General features: G+C 53.0%; 1 protein-coding gene across 1 annotated transcript; it reads right to left on the bottom strand.

Annotated features, from left to right (window-relative positions):
* Nucleotides 1-5,873: 5,873 nt before the first annotated feature.
* On the bottom strand, nucleotides 5,874-20,589 carry KISS1R (KISS1 receptor). The gene is made up of 5 exons (XM_005281049.5): nucleotides 19,879-20,589; nucleotides 10,272-10,396; nucleotides 8,485-8,620; nucleotides 7,357-7,595; nucleotides 5,874-6,718 (listed from the first exon to the last, which is right to left on the bottom strand). The coding sequence occupies exons 1-5, from the start codon at nucleotides 20,099-20,101 to the stop codon at nucleotides 6,362-6,364; spliced, it is 1,080 nt and encodes a 359-aa protein (XP_005281106.1). The 5' UTR covers nucleotides 20,102-20,589; the 3' UTR covers nucleotides 5,874-6,361.
* Nucleotides 20,590-20,896: the final 307 nt, after the last annotated feature.

The raw sequence follows: 20,896 nt of genomic DNA, 5'->3' as shown, positions 1-20,896 counted from the left end.
GGGGAGTGGGTCTCTGGGGGGGTGCTGGGCTGTGAGGAGGTGGGGGGCGCTGGGCAGTGGGGGTGGTTTGTGTGTGTTGGGTGCGGGGCAGTTAGGGGTCTGTGTGGAGTGCTGTGTAGTTGTAGTGGTGGGGCTGTGGGGAAGGGCATTGGGTAGTGCAGGGTGGGGGAGATCTGTGTGTGTTGGGGTACTGGGCAATTGTGGGGCTGTGGGAGTGCTGGACAGGGATGGTGGTGGACAGAGTCCTGGGAAGTTGTGGTGGGGCTGTAGGCGGGGGGGAGGCGCTCGGCATAGCGGGTCCAGGGGATGCTGGGCATAGGGTGTTGGGTGGGGGGGTGGGCTGTGTGGCACAGCATGGGCCAGCCCCAGAGACAAATGGGGCAAACGTTACGTTGGCTTTCCAGCTAGGACCAGCGAGTGATGGGATGGGAAAGCACTCAGAGCCCGGCCCCAAGAGCAAACCCAATCTGCCTGGACTCCAAAGGCTTCTGACTATCTCAGCCTGCGTCTCTCCAAGGTGCCCTGCTCAATGGGACCATGCACGGGGGCTGCTTGAACTGCCAGGGGGTTTAATAAATGCAAAGGCCAGCAGGGCTCTTGGGATCTTCGATGCTGACCTCCTGCATAACCCGGGCCAGAGAACCTCGACCAGCACTTCCTGCATCCAGCCCAATCACCTGGAGTCTAACTAGGGTGTATATTTGTATCTCCAACCTTGACTGAAAGATTCCCAGTGACGGAGACTTCACCCCATCCCTTGGCCATCTGCTCGTCACCCTCACTGTGACAAACCTATGTCTTGCCAGGCTGAACTCAACTGACTTCATCTTCCAGCTCCCGTGCCCTACACTAGGGCCCTCCCCCTTTCCAGACGACTGTCCCCCTTTCAGGAGTCTCGTTTGTCTTGCCTACCCCCAAGTTTCACCTCACTTAAGAGGTGCTTGCTTATAAAATCAGACAGAAAAGCGTCACAGCCCACTAGTACTGAACCATGGCTGACTTTCTCATTTCTACCATATAATTATCAAATCAATCCATTGGAATATAAATATAGTACTTACATTTCAGTTTACAGGACACAGAGCAGTATAGCCAAGTCATTGTCTGTATGAAATTTTAGTTTTTCCTGACTTTGCCAGTGCTTTTTATGTAGCCTGTTGCAAAACTAAGCACATATCTAGATGAGTGGATGTACCCCGCAGGGGTACGCATACCCCAGGTTGAGAATCACTGTCCTACAACAGAGTGGGTGTGGGGTAGGGTTGCCAAGCCTCCAGGATTATCCTGGAGTTAAAGATTACTTTTTAATTAAAGATAATGTCATGTGATGAAACCTCCAGGAATTCAGCCAACCAAAGATGGCATCCTTATGTCAGGTTTCAGAGTAGCAGCCGTGTTAGTCTGTATCCTCAAAAAGAACAGGAGTACTTGTGGCACCTTAGAGACTAACTAATTTATTAGAGCATAAGCTTTCGTGGGCTACAACCCACTTCTTCGGATGCATATAGAGTGAAACATATATGTCAGGAGCTGTGCGAGGTTTAGGGACAATGGGGGGTAGAGCAGGGCTCTGAGGAGTACCAAAGTGGGAGGATAAAGCTACTGACCTGTCTCCCCAGCCCACACCCGAAGTCCCTTCGGGCCCATGCTTTAGGGCACAGTTGATTTACAAGGCAGCTATTCCCCTGACCTGGCTGCATCTCTCTTCCCCCAGCTACAGGCACTAATTTCCTTCCCATATCTCCCCCCTCCCCCCCCCAAGCCCTTTATAGCAATCACTGGCCCCTTCCCAGCTGGGTCTGATAATCTAACAGGGCTGGCCCCAGGCCCCCGGCCCTTAAAGGGGCAGCGCTCCCAGTTACAGGGAGCCACGAACAAACCCCAGCACCCGGGGAGCCATGTGGGGTTTAGTCCTTTCCCGCCGGGGCTGAAACCCGACCACGCAGAGGGGCTGCACGCACCTGCCCCCAGAGGGAGGAGAGACGATGCCGTCTGCCACCCTGAGCTGCTGCCACCTCCACAGCCGGGAGGGACGAAGAGATGATGGGACACCACCGAGTAGTGCCTGTTGCTGGGCAACCCAGCACCCACAATTCTTTCTCCTAGGCAACCCAGCACCCACAATACTTTGCGGCCCACCTGCCCCCAGCAGCAGAGGAGGAGTAACTACAGGGGTACGCCAGCGCCCCAGCTAGAGGCCAGTGGTGCCCAGCAAGCATGCTGAGACAATGGACCTGTCTCGGGTGGGTGGAGTGTAGGAGAGTCTCGCGCCTTCCCCTCCCACCCCAGTTCGAGCCCTGCCTTGGAGCAGAGAACGTCTGGGTTTCCGCAGGACCCCGCCTGTGGCTCCGCCAGAGAGGGGGCCCTGCCTGAGATGGGCCATCAAACCAAGCAGGGGGATTTCAGAGTTTGGTCACAAGTGAGATGAGTTTTCTGCTCTCAGCTGACACCAGTCTGGCACTAACCAACTCCATGAAAATACAGAGGGGCTAATCTGTTATAAGCACAGGGGGTGTTGGGCTCTGGGAATCCTGGAACAGATGGAGACAGACTCTGTGTGCGAGGCTAACAAAAGACTTGACTTTATTCTATTTATAAATAAACGGTGATTTTTTTTTTTCTCCCCACGCTCACAAGAGCAGGAACTGGAGCGAAGCCATCAAGAGCACAAAGCAGTGGGTGGCGTTTGTACATAGCTGCCTCCTCAAAGAGCCCTGTTTGTACAAAAACTCAGGGAGCCGCACCATCCCGAAACCTCCCGGCCTCCTTGGGAATCTGATTCACCTCATACCGTGAGTGATGCCATGAGCAGACCCCACTTCCCACGCAGGGAGCTGGGGTGAACCACCTGCTTTCCCCGGCCTTCCATGCTCACAAGTGTCATGAGCTGGGATAAGCTCAGCTCTCCCCCCACCATGGTATACATTTCTTAGTCCCCAGCAATTGAAGGGTTAAAATCCATGTGCATTTTATATAACAACCTGGTATATGGATTGTGCCAGCCCTTTTCCAGCCCCAAAGTCCAGAGTATGGTCAAGAGACCAGAGGCCTAGCAAATAGTGATCAGCTAAGAGAAAGTTGGGGTAAACAGATAATCTTCTTTTGCTAAAATAAGACTAGTCAGCCAATTGCCAGGTGTTGGAGCTAAGAACTAAATAATTGTGTCTTATTCAGAGTTGCAGATTGAACAAAGGATCCCTGTTCCTATTGTTAGTCTCTTCTGTAGGGAGAGGTTCTTCCCACAGATCCAACCTTGAGTTTATGAAAAGTTGGCACATGTCAGTATAAGATATGACATCCTTCCACCTCCCCTTCCCAGGGTGGTCACCAATGCTTGCCTTAAGACATAAAGGAAACAATCTTTATTGCCATATACTTTCACTGTTTCTTTGCTTTAACCCCTAGGAATGTACCTGTTGGACAATCAAATTAGTCGCTCCATTCCTACGGACCCCAAATCAGAATTCAACATCTATATTTTATACTAATAACATTTTATCGAAGAATTAATTAAATGTTAACTTGCTAACTTGAGACCATGGGCGGAGACATTATGTAACCTGTTAACCATTGGCTAATGTGCTATCTTGTCTTGCTGCAAAACCTATCCCGGGGTGTGGAACTGCCTATCCCCGTCACTTTCCCCCGCCCATGGAAAATCCATATATTCCATTGTAATCGATTGATTGCTAGTGTCTCTGAGCCTAATAAGCCAGGTGACACTCCGCCAGCGCTGTGTGTAATAAACTCCTATGCTTGACCTCTACACGGTGTGGATTTATGTCTTGCAGCAATCTTCTCCCCTGCAGATGAAGAGAGCACAGCATGTTCTCCAGAGGCCGGTGGCAAACATGGGCTGCTAGCCCCTGCGCAGACATTCCCCCTCGGCAGGCTCGGCTAGTCCTAGCCAGGATCGATGGGTCAGTTACGCTCAAGGCAGATTCCCAGAGCCTTTATAAGGACAGGAACGGCCAGGCTGGATGAATCCCGGGGGTCCGCTGAGTAGCCCATCTCTGAGAATGGCCAGTACCAGAGGAAGGTGGAAGAGGACGGTGGAAGAGGTCCCACAGGTAGAACCTGGCCCAGTGGTTAGGACACTGGACGTGCATCCTGATTATCCGTGTTTGTGTCTTTGCTCTGCTACCGACTCCCTGTGTGCCACTTAACTTCTCTGTGCCTGAGTTCCCACTCTGTAAAAAGGGGATAACGGTTCCCATAAATCCCTGCATGACCGGGGGATGGGAGGCTAAGAGTGTGAGGTGGCCAGATGTCGTGGGGATGGGAGCCACATAATGATTTAAGTTAGACCTGACCCCAGGAAAAGTTTATTCCCAACCCCTCCATTAAGTGAGTCCTTAATGGTGGTCCCCAGTTTTCACTGGCCATGGCTGGGAGGATTTGAACGGAGATGGTTGGGTTTTCGTTGACCCTAGATGAGTGCCTCTGAAAACTAGCCCAGTCTAGTGTTTATATGACAGAAACAATTCCCTGGATTTGAGATATGAACCTTTCCCCCCAGCCGGGTCTAATATGGTGGGTGAATTACACAACAAGTCCATCAGCAGGATGTACAATGGGCTGAACTACTGGATGGTCTTGCTGGACCCCACTTAGATGGGAGACTCATGAAGTAACATCCAAGGTGCTGCTAGTGATCCAGAAGGTGGCACTCTCCTCCACTGAGTGAGCTCGGTGCTGTTGGAGGGAGGGTGACATCTTTATTACTGGGGGAATTCTGCACCACTGCGCATGCGCAGAATTCATGTCCCCCGCAGATTTCTTTGCTTCCCTGCAGAAAAATGACTTTCTGACAGGGAAGCAAAGGGAAGCTGCAAGAGCAGTCACACACCACTCCCTAGCTGCGCAGGTGCATCGTTTCAGGCTCCTGGAGCAGCCGGCAGAGAGGTAAATCATTTCAGGGCTGGGAACACCCCCACCAGTGGCTCCTACCCTGAGCCAGGATCAGCTGCTAGTCCCAGCTGGGCTGGAGGCAGGAGAGGACGGGACTTCCTCTTCCCCTGCAAGGAGTGGCTGGGGCTGTGTCAGACCCACTCCCAGAAACCTCCCCCAGCTGCAGGAAGCTGCAGGGGGAGGGGTCACTGTATGGGGAGCTGGTCCCCCATCTGCCCACCCCCATGCATCCGGACTTCCATACCCAGACACTTCTACCAAGCCTAACCCCGTCCACCCAGAACCCCCCTAGCCCTCCAGACCCAAACCCCACCCCACTGAACCTCAACACCTGCATCTGGAACCCTCTGCACCCAGACCCCCTGCCTCTAGACCCCCACCCCTGCACTCAGACCACTCCCCACTGAGCTCCCTGCACTCAAACCTCCATCCTGATGAGCCCCACCCCCAGCACCCCCCCAAGCCCTCACATCCAGAGCCCCATGCAACTGACCCCCAACTAGCTGCACCCAGACCCCCACCCCACCAAGCCCCACTCCCCAGCACCCACACCCCCTTGCTGAGACCCCCACACCCAGACCCCTCCGCTGAGCCCCATCCACCTTCACCTGGAAGAGTCCCATTGTCCCTGCACCTGGAACCCCCCAACGAGCCTCTGTGCACCCAGATCCCCCCACACCTAGACCCCCCCACTGAGCTGCCTGCTCCCAGATTGTCTCACACAGAATTCTCTCACCCCAGACCTGGATCCCCCCACACTGAGCCACTCCACACTTGGATCCTGCCTGGTTGAGCCTGCCTGTCCCACACCTGGTGCCTGGCGCAGAGGGGCAGGGCCCCAGCCCTTGTGCTGTGTCAGGGTCAGGTGCAGCCTCACCGCTGAGTCCGTGTCCCTGGGGTGAGAGGGCTGCAGGGTGATCTCCCACCTTCGTGCAGCCAGTGGCCTGTGCTCCCCACTGCCATGCTGGTGCCTCTGTATTTATTTATTGACAAATACAACTTACAGAATTTTGCAGAATTTTAAGATATTGTGCGGAGAATTGTTCATTTTTTGGCGCAGAATGCCCTCAGGCGTACATCTTTCAAGGAAAAGCAGAGGTTCTGTTTCTGTGGGGGTTAAAAGTCCCAGGCCGTTTTTAATGGGAGTGGTTTAGCCGTTTAGCCCCGGTGTTTTGGGGGTAATTACATACTGCCTGCCTGCCTACCTCTCCAATCAGCGTGTCCTCCTTCACTTCCTGTCCGAAACTGCCAGGCAGTGTTGCTCTGGGCTATATGAACAGCTGCTGCCTTCCACCCCAGAGGTGATTGCATTACAATGGTGGGTGAGATGGTTTGTAAAGCACTTTGGTGGGTGAGATGGTTTGTAAAGCACTTACGAGCTGCAAGTTCTTATCAGCAAAGACAGTCATCTGGTCTCATGTTCTGGACAGGGAGGGGCATGTCCACCCCTCTATGTGCCCGAGGACACGAAGTGCATCTCGGTGTTGACATGGGCGTTGCCCGCATTGGTGCAGCCCACCTTTTGCTTGAAGATGAAGGGGAAGACCTTCTTGAAGGCTTTCCTGAAGTTGACACCCATGAAGGCGTAGACGATGGGGTTGATGGAGGAGTTGGTGTAGGACATGCAGTGGGCCCAGATCTTCACCTTGTAGATGTAGTAGTTGCGCTGGAAGCTGGGGCTGAAGGCCTGGACGAGAATGAGGAACTGCACGGGCCCCCAACAGACGGTGAAGAGTACCACGATGATGACCACCATGCGGGAGATCTTGGCCCGCATCGCCTCGGAGCGCTCGGCCAGCTGTTGCACCTTGCAAGCCACAGAGACAGGGTGTGTGTGTTAGCATTCACAGCCAGGCAGCTCTGGTGGGAGTTAAGCCATCATGCCAGTGGGTGGACATGTGCACAGCAGTAGACACACAAGTGGTTGCATGTGTGTATAACATCACACCTCTAGGAGGTGGTTGGCAGTGGGGATTGAACCTGGGAACCTCTGGATTGGAGCGCGTGACCCTCTGCTGCCTGAGCTAAACGAACAGTGCAGTGGCAGACTTATCAACCTCTAGTTACGGCCCAGCTGCCACTGGGGGCAACAGAGCATTAAATGGAGTGGGTCAGATGTGCAAGTAGTGGGGGGCGCCTCTACACGCATTCACGTGCACACCAAATGGTGGGTGCATGGGTGCAAATGGCAGCATGTGTGGTGGACAAGTATCTGCAGACACAGGCCATGCACCCAAGCATCATCGGGCATGCGCCGTTGGATACAGAGACCAGGGATGAATCTGGCCCAGTGGCCAAGGAGTCCTGAGCACCATCAACTCCTGCTGGAGCCAATGGGAGCCGAGGCTGCTCAAAGCCTCTGTAGATCAGGTCTTATGTAGATCTATACATGCACACGCCCCCTACAGACGTGCTCAGGGAGTGCAGGGGGGAGGAGCCAGGTACCTGGTAGTTGTTATCGATGGGCTCCACGGTGGGATGTCCCATCTGGTAGAGCATGGCCACGTAGCAGATGCAGATGGTCAGTAGGGGCAGCAGGTAGACGGCCAGGAAGTTGTAAAGGATAAAGGCCTTCTCGTGGGAGGCGGAGGGGAAGGACTCACTGCAATAGGTCTGCGGCCCGAACCAGTAGCCCTCTGTCAACCTGTTGTACATCAGCACCGGGGCGGAGACGATAAAGGAACCTGCCGCGGGCAGCAAGGCCAGAGTCAGCGACCCAGCGGCAGGCTGGGTGCTTGCTTTAGTGGTCGGCAGGGGATGAAGGGACCAAACCGAACCAGAACCAGGATCCCAGCCAGCGGAGGAGCAAGATGGAGGTTCAGAGCCGAACCAGAACCAGGATCACAGCCAGTGGGGGAGCTGGATTGAGGGACAGACCTGACCCAGGGTCACAGCCAGTGTGGGGAGCTGGATTGAGGGACAGACCTGACCCAGGGTCACAGCCAGTGGGGGAGCTGGATTGAGGGACAGACCTGACCCAGGGTCACAGCCAGCAGGGGAGCTGGTCGGAGGGACAGACTCGAACCGGAACCAGGAAGGATCATGGATCGCAGGGGGAATGACTTGGAGGGACAAAGGGAAGGGGCAGAACCAGGACATGAGGATAATAGGTGCCAATGGCCCATTCCCCTAGGGTGGGGGAGGACCCCACTTGATACAGCCAGCAGCTTCAGCTCATGCATGTGTTACAGGTGTCCCCTCCCTTCTTCCATCCCCCCAAATTCCTATTTCAGCCCCCATCCTTGAACCGCCCCCCCATCCTCCCCAGGTAGGGCTTGGCTTTGCAAACCATGCCTGGGGTGGTTCGGATGCAGGTCCCATTTTATCTGAACCCTGACATTTATTGGGTCGGGGGCTGGCTCAGGGGGTTGCATAAATGGTTTCTTTAAAAAATAAAGGGGCCCTTACCCAGCAGACTCTGTCCCCTCATGCCCACATGAATCTCTCCATCCCCCTTCCTCCTCCGAGAGCGCCAGTGACAGCCCCTGCTGGCCAGCTCGCCCCAGCTACCCGGCACCACTTCAGGAGGGCCACGTTTCCCCAGTCCCCCCCATCCACGCCGGCTCTACTCACAGATCCAGATGCCCAGGCTGATGGCAACGGCAATGCGGGGGGTGCGCTGGCGCAGGGAGCGCAGCGGGAACACGGTCACGTACCAGCGGTCCACGCTCATGGCCGTCAGGGTGACGCAGGTGGCCTGCACGGAGACCTACCAGGGGAGGTAGAAGCGGAGAGGGGAGCCCATTGGAGCGGAGTTGGCTGGGGGAATACACATCCATGCACTCACCCTGTGCACTGTCTGCGCCAGATCCCCAGCTGTCGACTGTAATAGAGATACAGCCATACCCAGCAGCTGAGTATCTGGCCCTCTGGGTCTGAGTATTCTACCCGTGGAAGCCGATGACCTCGGTTTGCATGGTGTGTTGGAAATGCAACCTACCTCCACAAGAGCAGGGGGGCTCCTGGTCTTGCTTGCAGGCTGTGTATGGACGTGTGCCATCTGGGACATTTCCAGTTAATCTGGACAATGTCAGCCTAAATCAAGGTGGGGTGATTTACATAAGAATGTCAGTGCTGCCATCGTGGGTCAGACCAATGGTCCATCTCGCCCAGTATCCTGTCTCCAACAGTGGCCAGATGCTTCAGGGAGAATGTACACAACAAGGCAATTTTACAGCAATCCACCCTCCACTTCTGGCAGTCAGAGGTTTAGGGTCACCCTGAGCATGGCGTTGTGTCCCTGACCATGTTGGCTATTAGCCACTGATGGACCTGTCCTCCAGGAACCTATCTAGATGTTTTTTTTTAACCTATTTAGACTTTTATATTCACAACATAGAATATCAGGGTTGGAAGGGACCTCAGAGGTCATCTAGTCCAACCCCCTCCTCAAAGCAGAACCAATCCCCAACGGCCCCCTCAAGGACTGAACTTACAACCCTGGGTTTAGTAGGCCAGTGCTCAAACCACTGAGCTATCTCATGGTGCTGAAGGCCCCAGGTTGACTGTGCGTTGGGTGAAGAAGTACACCCTTGTGTTTGTTTTAAACCTGCTGCCGATTCATTTCATCGGGTGACCCCTGATTTTTGTATTGTGTGAAAGGGTAAATAACACTTCTCTAGTCATTTTTGCCACCCCCTTCATAATTATAGAGACCTCTCTCCTATCCCTCCTTCGTCATCTCTTTTCTAAGCTGAACAGCTCTAATCTTTTTAGTCTCTCTTTGTACGGAAGCTGTTTCATACCCTTGATCAGCTTTGTTTCCCCTCTCTGAACCTTTTCCAATTCCACTTTCTCCTTTTTGAGATGGGGTGACCAGAACTGGACACAGTACAGAAAATGTGGGCATACCATGGATTTATATAGTAGCATTATGATATTTTTATCTTATTTTCTATCCCTTTCCTAGTCGTTCCTACTATTCTGTTAGCCATTTGGACTGCTGCTGCACACTGAACTGAAATTTTCAGAGAACTATCCACAGTGACTACAAGATCTGTGCCCCTCTGCCTTAGGGAGCAGCCTGCTTCGTCTCTCTCTGTTTTTTGTCACTGCGTGTTTATCATAAAGTCATGTTATGCTGCAACCTGCCAGCAAGAGTATGTTTTTTATCTAACGTTTCTGTTTGTATAGCATGCACACAGGCCATGTGTGTGTATGGCTTGCACCTGTGCAAGGCATGGGTGTGTGCCCTGTTGTGCAACTGCATGAGAAATGTACTTGTGAGGTGCCTGCGTGCAAGGAGAGGGAAAAGCTCACCTTGTTGCTGCCCCCACAGTCTCTCTTTTGAAGACTAAACCCCCCCCAGTCACCCCAGCTCTGCCCACAGTAGTGAGCGAAGCCCTAAGCCAAGGCCTCACCTGTTGGATGTAATTGACAAACTTGCACATGAACTCCCCGAAGATCCATCCAGGAAGAGGATACAGCATGGCAGTGAACGGTACGCAGCACACCAGGAAGATGATATCGGTGGTGGCAAGGTTGGCTGTCAAAAGAAAGGAAGGGTCATGCTGTGATTAGGGCACAAGCCTTGGCCGTAGGAGGCCTGGGTTCAAATCCTGCCTCTGCCACAGACTCCCTATGCCACCTTGGGCAAGTCACTTAGTAGCTCTGTGCCTCAGTTTCCTACCTGTGTGATGGGAGAACAGCCTCTTAGGGGTGTGGTGAGGCTAAATCCATTCAAGACGGCGAGGCAACAAGATCTAGTGCTCAGAGCATAGGGCTGGGAGCCAGGAACTCCCAAGAGCTAATCTCAGCTCTGGCACTTAGCTCGCTGTGCAGCCATCAAACCCCGCTTGTGCCTCAGTTTCCCCATCTGTAGAAAGGGGATCACATTTACCTCCCTCCTGGGGCTGGGAAGAGGAGGGTCTAGCTCGTGTCCCTATTCATGTCTGTGCAGATCTTTGGAGATGCAGAGTGCTAGCTACATCCTAGTTATTGCTGGAGCGAGCAGAGACGGGTGCTGAAGGCGATACAGAATTTCAGCCTGGTAGCTATCCGCTCCCTGGCTCTCCTTGTCAGTCCCTTCCCCAGCCAGAGAATATGTTTCCCTTTCTCTTGTTTCTCTGAAGGTTGCATTATCCTTGGCGGCCCCATTACTCCATGCTATGTACCTCTGAGAGCTTAGCGCAGCTTCTTGGCTCTTGCCTCTAGCAATTTCATGGGTAAATCGCTGAGAATGAAAGAGGTTTGGCACCTGGAAAATCCAAGCGAGAATAACCTCATAATGCACAGTTGTTTATCTATTATATACTGTGAACACACTCAGTAGAATCCACTCACTCAGCCTCCTGATGGATGACATGTCTCTTTGATCCGTGCCAGCAAAAGGGATTTGGCATCTCAGTGACTCCAGACAACGGCACATGGGAGCCTAATGTTTTACATTGCGCACAGACGGACACAGCACCTTGCAGACCAAAGCCTTTCACCTGTGCAGCAGCTGCCCTCTGGGATGGAGCATGGCAGGTTGGCCAAAGACACTAGGGAAAACCCACTCTACTCTTATGGACCCTGGGGTATTTAACATTCACAGAGAGCAGATAAGACACAGTTTTGTAAATTGCCTTCTCGGGGTTTAGGAATTACCAGATCAGAACAAGGGCCCATCTTAGCCAGTTCCAGCTGCTTAACAGGAAGATGCAAGAAGCCCCAGAGGAATAACCTGTCTATGAGGGGTGTTTCTTCCTGACCCCCTGTCAGTTAGTGCTTGCTTATGCCCTGCAGCATGAAGGTAGTATTCAATCTAGCCACCACCGTGAGGTGAAGGGCTGGGTTGACACAGCTAGGATTCGAACCTGCATTTCCAGGCAGTGTAGGGATTTCAAACCTGCATCTTAGCCCTGACCTTCGCCTCAGTCTTGTTAAATAGCTCAGCTTGATTACAAATACAAGCCTACTCATGGCAGTTAACTGCTGTTTGCGGGTAAAGCGTCCCACTCTTGTGGCCTTATTGCTGACTCCAGGTGGCTTCCCAGATTGAGTATGACGGCCAAATGAGTCAGGCTGACAGTAACCCTTTCGCTGTGCGCTGACCTCATGGCGATTTCAGCCTGGTTTTGTGCCGCAGGGCTCCTTGGCTGTCCAAAGGGGATGTCGCAAGCAGTCACTTTGGCGCTACGTTCTGCATCATATGAAGCAACAAGGGGGAATGGTCAATACTGATCTGTATACCCTTAGTCCTCAACTGGGGGAAATAGGCGTAGCGCCATTGCTTTCAATGGGATTATGCTGATTTAGACCAGACACCAGCCCTCTCTCTTTAACGCATTGCACAGTGCTAATTTTTTTAAGCAATCAAGGTGTGAACGTCAATATCCCCCAGGGCCAGGGTTGTCTCTGAGTCAGGGGGATTTGCAGTATTGGCTCATTTCAGGTTCAGCCGGGATGTCCTGGTTAACCCCTGTGCTCCTGGACTGCAGCAGGGTTCTGGTAAGCACCGATGGATTGACAGTGCTTCCAGAAGGGATGTACGAGCTATGCGGGGCCGTGCTTTGCCCACGCAGCACAGAGCTGCCTTAGTCAGGCAAAGAAGTTCGTGCAGCATCAGCTGGTTCAGTATAGCTGAGTGTCACTTCACCGTCCTATCCCAGGTGCCTGTTCCTACTTGCACTGAAACGGATGGCGACATTTGTAAGGGCCTGATCCAGCCCTTTGGCGCTTTGTCTGGTCACTGACACGATAAAAGAGTCCCGCCGACGTGAGTGGAACACCGTGAGCTGGTGGCATCGTGCACCCACTTTGCACAGATGTAAACGAGGACAGAAAGCACAGGGCAGCTGCGGATCAGGCCCCTCAATATTTTAGCTGAACAAAAAGCTCTCAGTAACCTGGGTTACTGTGCACAGAACACAATGAGCCAGGAGATTCATTGTAAAAGCGGCTGAGGCGAGGATGGCGGGGGAGGGACTGAGATAGGCAGAGTTTAGACTCTAATTTTCTGTCACTGGGGATCACAAAAGGGTCAAAATCTCACCAAAGAAACTAGATGCAAAGCGACAAGTAACCGGCGTGCGGCTACGTGTTGTAACTGATGCTAGGAGGAGCGGAGATTGCTGGGGTGAAGGGAGAGGCCGAGTGACAAGTCTGGATGCTATATTACTCATATGGGCAATGGATCTGCCCTGGGGCAAATTCCCAACCTCTAGGCAGCCTCCTTCCTAGTGCTCCCACAGTCCCCAATGGGCCTAGGGTGACCAGATGTCCCGATTTTATAGGGACAGTCCCGCTATTTGGGACTTTATATATAGGTGCCTATTACTCCCCACCCCCGTCCCGATTTTTCACACTTGCTGTCTGGTCACTCTAAACGGGCCCTTCATGGGCCTAGAAAATGGCCTGTAATTTCCCCTGGCTGGGCAGAATTTTGTAGTGTTACCAGTGGTCACTTCCAGGTCCTGGGCATAGGGACACCCCAATGTGGTGACACTAGACAGCGCAGTTAGAAAGCCAGAGAGAACCACAGGGTCTGTCTGTGCCGAGTAGCTTCAGTGAGGAAGCCCCGTTACCTTCATTACAACCGATTCCTGCTCTTCTGCATCGTCAGAGAGCCACGACACCCGTGTCCAAGAGTCTATGACAGTGATAGTAATGCTTAGCACGTTAGGGCCCAATCCAGCTGGCCCAAACCCTACGGACGCATCGCCCGAGTACGACTAGCAGGATTAAGTCCAATGTCTTCAAAGCACCATGGAAGGAAGGAAGGAATTAATATCCCTCTGTATTGGGGATGTTTGGTTTGGTTTGGTTTTTAACAACTAGCCATCACAATGTATAAGATCGTCAAGCACAAAAAGGGGAAAGCTCTTGTCTAAAATGTCTCCCCCGGAGTCACCAATAAATCTTCACCACGCACGGACTCTGAAGATTTGGGTCGTCAGGAGTTTTGTAAAACCCTCTGCAGAATCCCTGCGCTGGAGGGGCTGAAAGGCCCTAGTTCTCCTTTGACTTTCCTTCACATTTTCGCAGTGCCTCCGTCTTCTTGAGGACACTGATCACGATGTCTCTCACTCCGTGCTTAATTTGCAATGAGAGAGGCGCCGTGCTGGGGCAGCGGGGCTCAAGCAATTAGGAGCCGGAGCTCAAGAAAGTTTTTTACTTTCATAACTGATGCGGCAACCCCAGAGGCACTGGGGCTACGAACTGCCAGGCCCAGAGGCACCGGGGCTCTGAACTGCCAGGCCCAGAGGCGCCGGGGCTCTGAACTGCTAGGCCCAGAGGTGCCGTGGTTCTGAACTGCCAAGCCCAGAGGTGCCGGGGCTACGAACTGCCAGGCCCAGAGGCGCCGGGGCTCTGAACTGCCAGGCCAGAAGTGCCAGGGCTACGAACTGCCAAGCCCAGAGATGCCGGGGCTCTGAACTGCCAGGCCCAGAGGCGCCGGGCTCTGAACTGCCAGGCCCAGATGTGCCGGGGCTACGAACTGCCAGGCCCAGAGATGCCAGGCTACAAACTGCCAGGCCAGAAGTGCCGGGGCTACGAACTGCCAGGCCCAGATGTGCCGGGGCTCTGAACTGCCAGGCCCGGAGGCGCCGGGGCTCTGAACTGCCAGGCCCAGAGGTGCCGGGGCTACAAACTGCCAAGTCTGGAGGTGCTAAGGTTCAGCTCTGGCACAAATTAAGCCCCGCTCTCAATCCTACCTGTGCTTGAGCAGCTCCCGCATACCCCTAGGGATCGCTCCAAGCGCTCCAGTAACGATCTTGGTTCCAGTTCTTCATGCTTCACTCTCTTTTGTTTCTTTTTTAAGTCCCTGTCTGCCCGGATGGCGATACCCATCACTCACCCACTATGTCTATGTTTTGTCTGGCCTGTTTACCTGCACTGCTCAGTCTATGACAACTGCCAGATCCCGTGAAATCTTCAGTCTCCAGTGTGCTTTCAATTCGGTGGTCGTAATACAGCCTGGTGCATTTAAATCCTCACTTGCCACAGAGGGTCCAATGCAGGCACTCCACAGCCTCATTGTGTCTGTTCATATATTCCCTCCCAGCTCGGCTCCTGCAGGCACTCAATACATGCTCTGCCCTCACCTCCTTTTCAGAACATACGCCGTAGTTTGGGGAGCAGTTTGTAGATTCACAGATCCTAAGGCCAGAAGGAACCATTGTGATGATCTAGGCCAGTGGTTCTCAACCTTTCCAGGCTACTGTCCCCCTTTCAGGAGTCTGATTTGTCTTGCGTACCCCAAATTTCACCTCACTTAAAAGCGATTTGCTGACAAAATCAGACAAAGAAATACAAAAGCGTCACAGCTGAACAATGGCTGACTTTCTCATTTCTACCATACGATTATAAAATAAATCAATGGGAATATAAATTAGGGCTGTCGATTCGTCACAGTTAACTCACGCCTTTAACTCAAAAAAATGAATCGCGATTAATTGCACTGTTAAACAATTGAATACTAATTGAAATGTATTAAATGTTTTGGGATGTTTTTCTACATTTTCAAATATATTGATTTCTATTACAACACAGAATACAAACTGCACAGTGCTCACTTTTTATTATTATTTTTGATTACAAATATTTGCACTGTAAAGATGATAAACAAAAGAAATAGTATTTTTCAATTTGCCTCACACAAGTACCATAGTGCAATCTCTTTATCTTGAAAGTGTAACTTCCAAATGTAGAATTTTTTGTTAATAACTACACTCAAAAACAAAACAATGTAAAACTTTAGCGCCTACAAGACCACTCAGTCCTACTTCTTGTTCAGCCAATCGCTAAGACGAATAGTGCGTTAATTAAATTTTGACTGAACTCCTTGGGGGAGAATAATATGCCCCCTGCTCTTTTTTACCCGCATTCTGCCATATATTTCATGATATAGCAGTCGCGGATGATGACTCAGCTAGGGTGACCAGATGTCCCGATTTTATAGGGACAGTCCCGATTTTTGGGTCTTTTTCTCATATAGGCTCCTATTACCCCCCACCGCCTGTCCCGATTTTTCGCACTTGCTGTCTGGTCACCCTAGACTCAGCACATGTTCGTTTTAAGAACACATCCACTGCAGATTTGACAAAACGCAAAGAAGGTACCAATGTGAGATTTCTAAAGATAGCTACAGCACTCGACCCAAGGTTTAAGAATCTGAAGTGCCTTCCAAAATCTGAGAGGGACGAGGTGTGGAGCATGCTTTCAGAAGTCTTAAAAGAGCAACACTCCGATGCGGAAACTACAGAACCCGAACCACCAAAAAAAAAAAAAAATCAACCTTTTGCTGGTGGCATCTGACTCAGATGATGAAAATGAACATACGTCGGTCCTCTCTACTTTGGATCATTACCGAGCAAAACCCATCATTAGCATGGACGCATGTCCTCTGGAATGGTGGGTGAAACATGAAGGGACATATGAATCTTTAGCACATCTGGCACGTAAATATATTGTGATGCCAGCTACAACAGTGCCATGCGAACGCCTGTTCTCACTTTCAGGTGACATTGTAAACAAGAAGTCGGCAGCATTATCGCCTGCAAATTGTAACCAAACTTGTGTGTCTGAGCGATAGGCTGAAGTAGGGACTGAGGGGACTTGTAGGCGCTAAAGTTTTACATTGTTTTATTTTTGAATGCAGGGTTTTTTTTGTACATAATTCTACATTTGTAAGTTCAACTGTCATGATAAAGCGATTGCACTACAATCCTTGTATTACATGAATTGAAAAATACGATTTCTTTTGTTTTTTACAGTGCAAATATTTGTAATCTAAAATAAATATCAAGTGAGCACTGTACACTTGGTATTCTGTGTCGCAATTGAAATCAATACATTTGAAAATGTAGAAAACACCAAAAAATATGTAAAGAAACGGTATTCTATTATTGTTTAAGAGCGCAATGAACCGCGCAACTGATTTTTTTAATCTCTTGACAGCCCTAATATAAATATTGTACTTACACTTCAGTGTGGTACTCGAGCCTGGTTTGCACTTGTGAGCCTTGTTTGAAGCCTGAGCCCCAACTTGTAATTTAGCTTTGTGGGGTCCCTTGTGGTATGGGGACCTGTGCAGTTGCCCCGCTTGCCACCCCCTAATGCCGGCCATGCACTTGCAACTCCCCTAAACCCATCCTGCCACCCCTTGATCTAGAGGAGTTGAGTACCCCCTGCAAGACCTCGGCGTTGAGAACCACTGATGTATGCTGACCTCCTGAATAGCCCAGGCCAGAGAACTGCCCCAAAATAAATCCTGGATCAGATCTTTTAGGAAAACATTAAAAATGGTCAGTGGTGGAGAACCCACCATGACCCGTGGCAAATTCTTCCACTGGTTAATGACTCTCACCCTTAACATTGTACACCTTATTTCCAGTCTGAATTTGTCCAGCTTCAACTTCCAGCCACTGTCTCACGTTCGACCTGTCTCTGCTAGTTTCAAGAGCCTGTTATTAAATATTTGTTCCCCATGTAGCTACTTATAGAATGTGATCAAGTTACCCCTTAACGTTCTCTTTGTTAAGGTAAATACATTGAGCTCCTGGAGTCTATCACTAAAAGGCAGGTTTTCTAGGCTTTGAATCATTCTTGAGGTTTTTCTCTGAAGCCCCTCTAATTTACCACCGACCTTCTTGAATTATGGTAACCAGAACTAGACACAGGAATCCAGCAGCTGTCGCACCAGTGCCAAATACAGAGGTAAAATCACCTCTCTGCTCCTACTCCAGATTCCCCTGTTTATGCCTCCCAGGATCACATTAGCTCTTTTGACCCCAGGGACGCACTGGAAGCTCCTAATCGGCTGATTATCCACCACAGCCCCCAAATCTTTTACAAAGTCCCTGCCTCCCAGGAGAGAGACCCCCATCCTGCCCTACGTTCTTTGTTCTCAGCTGCAAATGGGTACATTGAGCAGTATCAAAACGCATATTGTTTGCTTGTGCCCAGGTGATCCAGAGATTGCGCTGAATAAGTGACCTGTCTTCTGTGTTACTTACCACTCCTGCAATTTTGAGGGTCAGCTGCCAGCTAGAGCAGCAAGATTTTATGTTTTCCTCCAGGCCCTTGAAAAAGAGGTTAAATACCGTAAATAATTCGATAGGTCAATTTTGTTTCAAAGGAAATTAACCCTGAAGGACTGCTCTGGAGTGCGCTCCCTCTCTTTTGAGGCATCCGTCCAGAAGCATGAATCTTCAACTGCTAATGGGTTAGCTCTCTCGCCACCGTCTGTGCATTGATTTCTGTGTAAATCTTTTGAGTCTTTCTTTGACAATTTGCTTTCTCTTTTCTTTCATGCTTTCTTGGGCTGGGACACAGGCTTTTTATCACTACCAGATGATCTTTAATTCTGGCTGACTCCTAATATATATTGATGTTATATTCTTCATTGTCAATTGCTTCCTCCACTGATTGCAGAGCTGCTCCATCACACTGGGAGATGTACATCCTGTCCATGTCTTGATTGATATCCATTACTTTATGAATCACCAGGAGATTTCTTGTTTGGATGTTAATTGTTTTTCTTCTCTTGATTCTTACTTGATCACTCTGGCAGTGTATCATTCTACGAATAGCATGGATCAAATTTTTCTAGCTGAGTTTTATCCTTAGACCAGTTCTTATTTGTCTGCAACGTTCTTTGCTCACTTTTTCTTTGACTTCCTCATGTTGAAGTTCTGACAGTTCCCTGATTTTAAGGCATTTGCTGGGGTCCTGCTGCAAGGTAACTTGGATAGTATGTTTGGTAACTTGCACGCCATTTGATTGTACACCCCCCTCCCCCCCTTTACAGATGTCGATGCACATTTAGCCAAGCCAACCTGTAGCTTCTTATCTTCACCAAACTTTTCTCCAGGAAGTCTGCCAAGCAGTCAGTGCCACTGAGTGCCCGGCTGCCCAGTTCAGCCCTGACTGCCCAATTCTACAGCCACAGGGTGCCAGTGTCCAGCCCCAGGTGCCCCATGCCCAGCCCCAGCATGGCCCATACCCAGCTCCAGGTGCCCTGTGCCCTGCTCCAGGGTGCCCAGCCACAGACACCCCATGCCCAGCTCCAGGGTGCCCAGCTCCAGGTGCCCCGTGCCCAGCCCCAGGTGCCCCATGCCCAGTCCAACCCCAAGATGCCCAGTCACAGGTGCCCTGTCCCCAGCCCAGGGTGCTCCATGCACGGCCCCATGTGCCCCATCCCCAGGGTGCCTCGTGCATAGCCCCAGGTGCCCCAGCCCCAGCGTGCCCAGCGGCAGGCACCCCGTGCCCAGCCCCAGCATGCCCAGCGGCAGGCACCCCGTGCCCAGCCCCAGCGTGCCCAGTGGCAGGCACCCCGTGCCCAGCCCCAGGTGCCCCGTGCCCAGCCCCAGAGTGCCCAGCCCCAGGTGCCCCGTGCCCAGCCCCAGAGTGCCCAGCCCCAGGTGCCCTGTGCCCAGCCCCAGGTGCCCCGTGCCCAGCCCCAGAGTGCCCAGCCCCAGGTGCCCCGTGCCCAGCCCCAGAGTGCCCAGCCCCTGGTGCCCCGTGCCCAGCCCCAGAGTGCCCTGCTACAGGCGCCCCATGCCCAGCCCCAGGCACCCCGTGCCCAGCCCCAGAGTGCCCAGCCCCAGATGCCCCATGCCCAGCCCCAGAGTGCCCAGCCCCAGATGCCCCATGCCCAGTCCCAGGTGCCCCGTGCCCAGCCCCAGAGTGCCCAGCCCCAGGTGCCCCGTGCCCAGCCCCAGGTGCCCCGTGCCCAGCCCCAGAGTGCCCAGCCCCAGGTGCCCCGTGCCCAGCTACAGGCGCCCCATGCCCAGCCCCAGGTGCCCCGTGCCCAGCCCCAGAGTGCCCAGCCCCAGGTGCCCCGTGCCCAGCCCCAGAGTGCCCAGCCCCAGATGCCCCGTGCCCAGCCCCAGGTGCCCCGTGCCCAGCCCCAGAATGCCCAGCCCCAGATGCCCCGTGCCCAGCCCCAGAGTGCCCCGTGCCCAGCCCCAGAGTGCCCAGCCCCAGAGTGCCCCGTGCCCAGCCCCAGAGTGCCCAGCCCCAGGTGCCCCGTGCCCGACTCACCGATGTAGAAGTTGGTGACCGTCCTCATCTGCTTGTGCTTGGTGATCACGTAGATGACCAGGGAGTTGCCCGCCAGCCCCACCACCATCAGCATGGCGAAGAAGAGGGGCACCAGCCAGGCGTCCACCAGGCGCGGGGGGCTCCGCGGCTCCGAGCTGTTGGAGGAGCGGTTCGGGAGCAGGAGCGAGGCGTTGAGCTGGGCGCCGGCGGATGCTCCCCGCATGGTCCCCGCCGCGTCCCGGGGCGCAGAGCGCAGGGCCCCTGCCTTTCCCTGGAGCTGGAGGGGTCCGCTCCCTAGCAGGACTCCTGGGTTCTCCCCTTAGCCCTGGTCCCCAGGCTCCCCGCTCACTCCCAGGGACAGGATCTGCCCCTCTCCAGCCCGCAGCCCGAACTCCCCGGCGCGGGGCTCCCGAGCCTGGCGAGCTCCCTTCCCGAGGGGCGGCTCTAACTAGCCCAGGAAGTTTGGGACCAGCTGAGGGGTGTGTGTGTGGTTTAGCTCCTGCCACTCCGTTTCCCCCGCCCGGCGCGGGGAACCCAGGAGTCCGAGCGCTGCCCTTGGAGGGATGGAGCCCCAAAGGCAGAGGCCGGTGGCTGCAAAGCCCCTTCAGCAGGACGCCGCATCCCCTCTGCTCCGCCTCGCTCCGAATCCGCTCTGGTTTCCCGCGCGCCCTCCTCTTGTAGTGGAGACGCGAGAAGCCCCTCCTGGCAGGCGCCTCCGGGGAGCGGCGCGTTCGCAGGGAGACGGGCAGTGGGAAAAGTCCCACCCAGTGGGGGGCTGCCCCAGGTCCAGGGGGGCGCCGCGCGGAGATGCCCCCCATCCCGTTAAAGAAATAAACAGCGGCTGGGAACAAATCAAAAGTGTGTGTTTTTTAATGCACAGTCAGAGGGGGAGAGAGGGGTGAGGAGCAGCAGGAGTTCAGAGGGCAGGACTCCTGGGTTCTTTCCCTACCGACTCTCCCTCCATCACCTGGGCACAGCCCTCAGCTTCTCTGCGCCTCGGTCTCCCAAGAATAAAGCG

Source organism: Chrysemys picta, chromosome 25 (genome assembly GCF_011386835.1).
Source record: "Chrysemys picta bellii isolate R12L10 chromosome 25, ASM1138683v2, whole genome shotgun sequence".
In the NCBI taxonomy this organism is placed as follows: Eukaryota; Metazoa; Chordata; order Testudines; family Emydidae; genus Chrysemys; species Chrysemys picta.
This window is presented reverse-complemented; position numbering and strand designations above follow the sequence as displayed.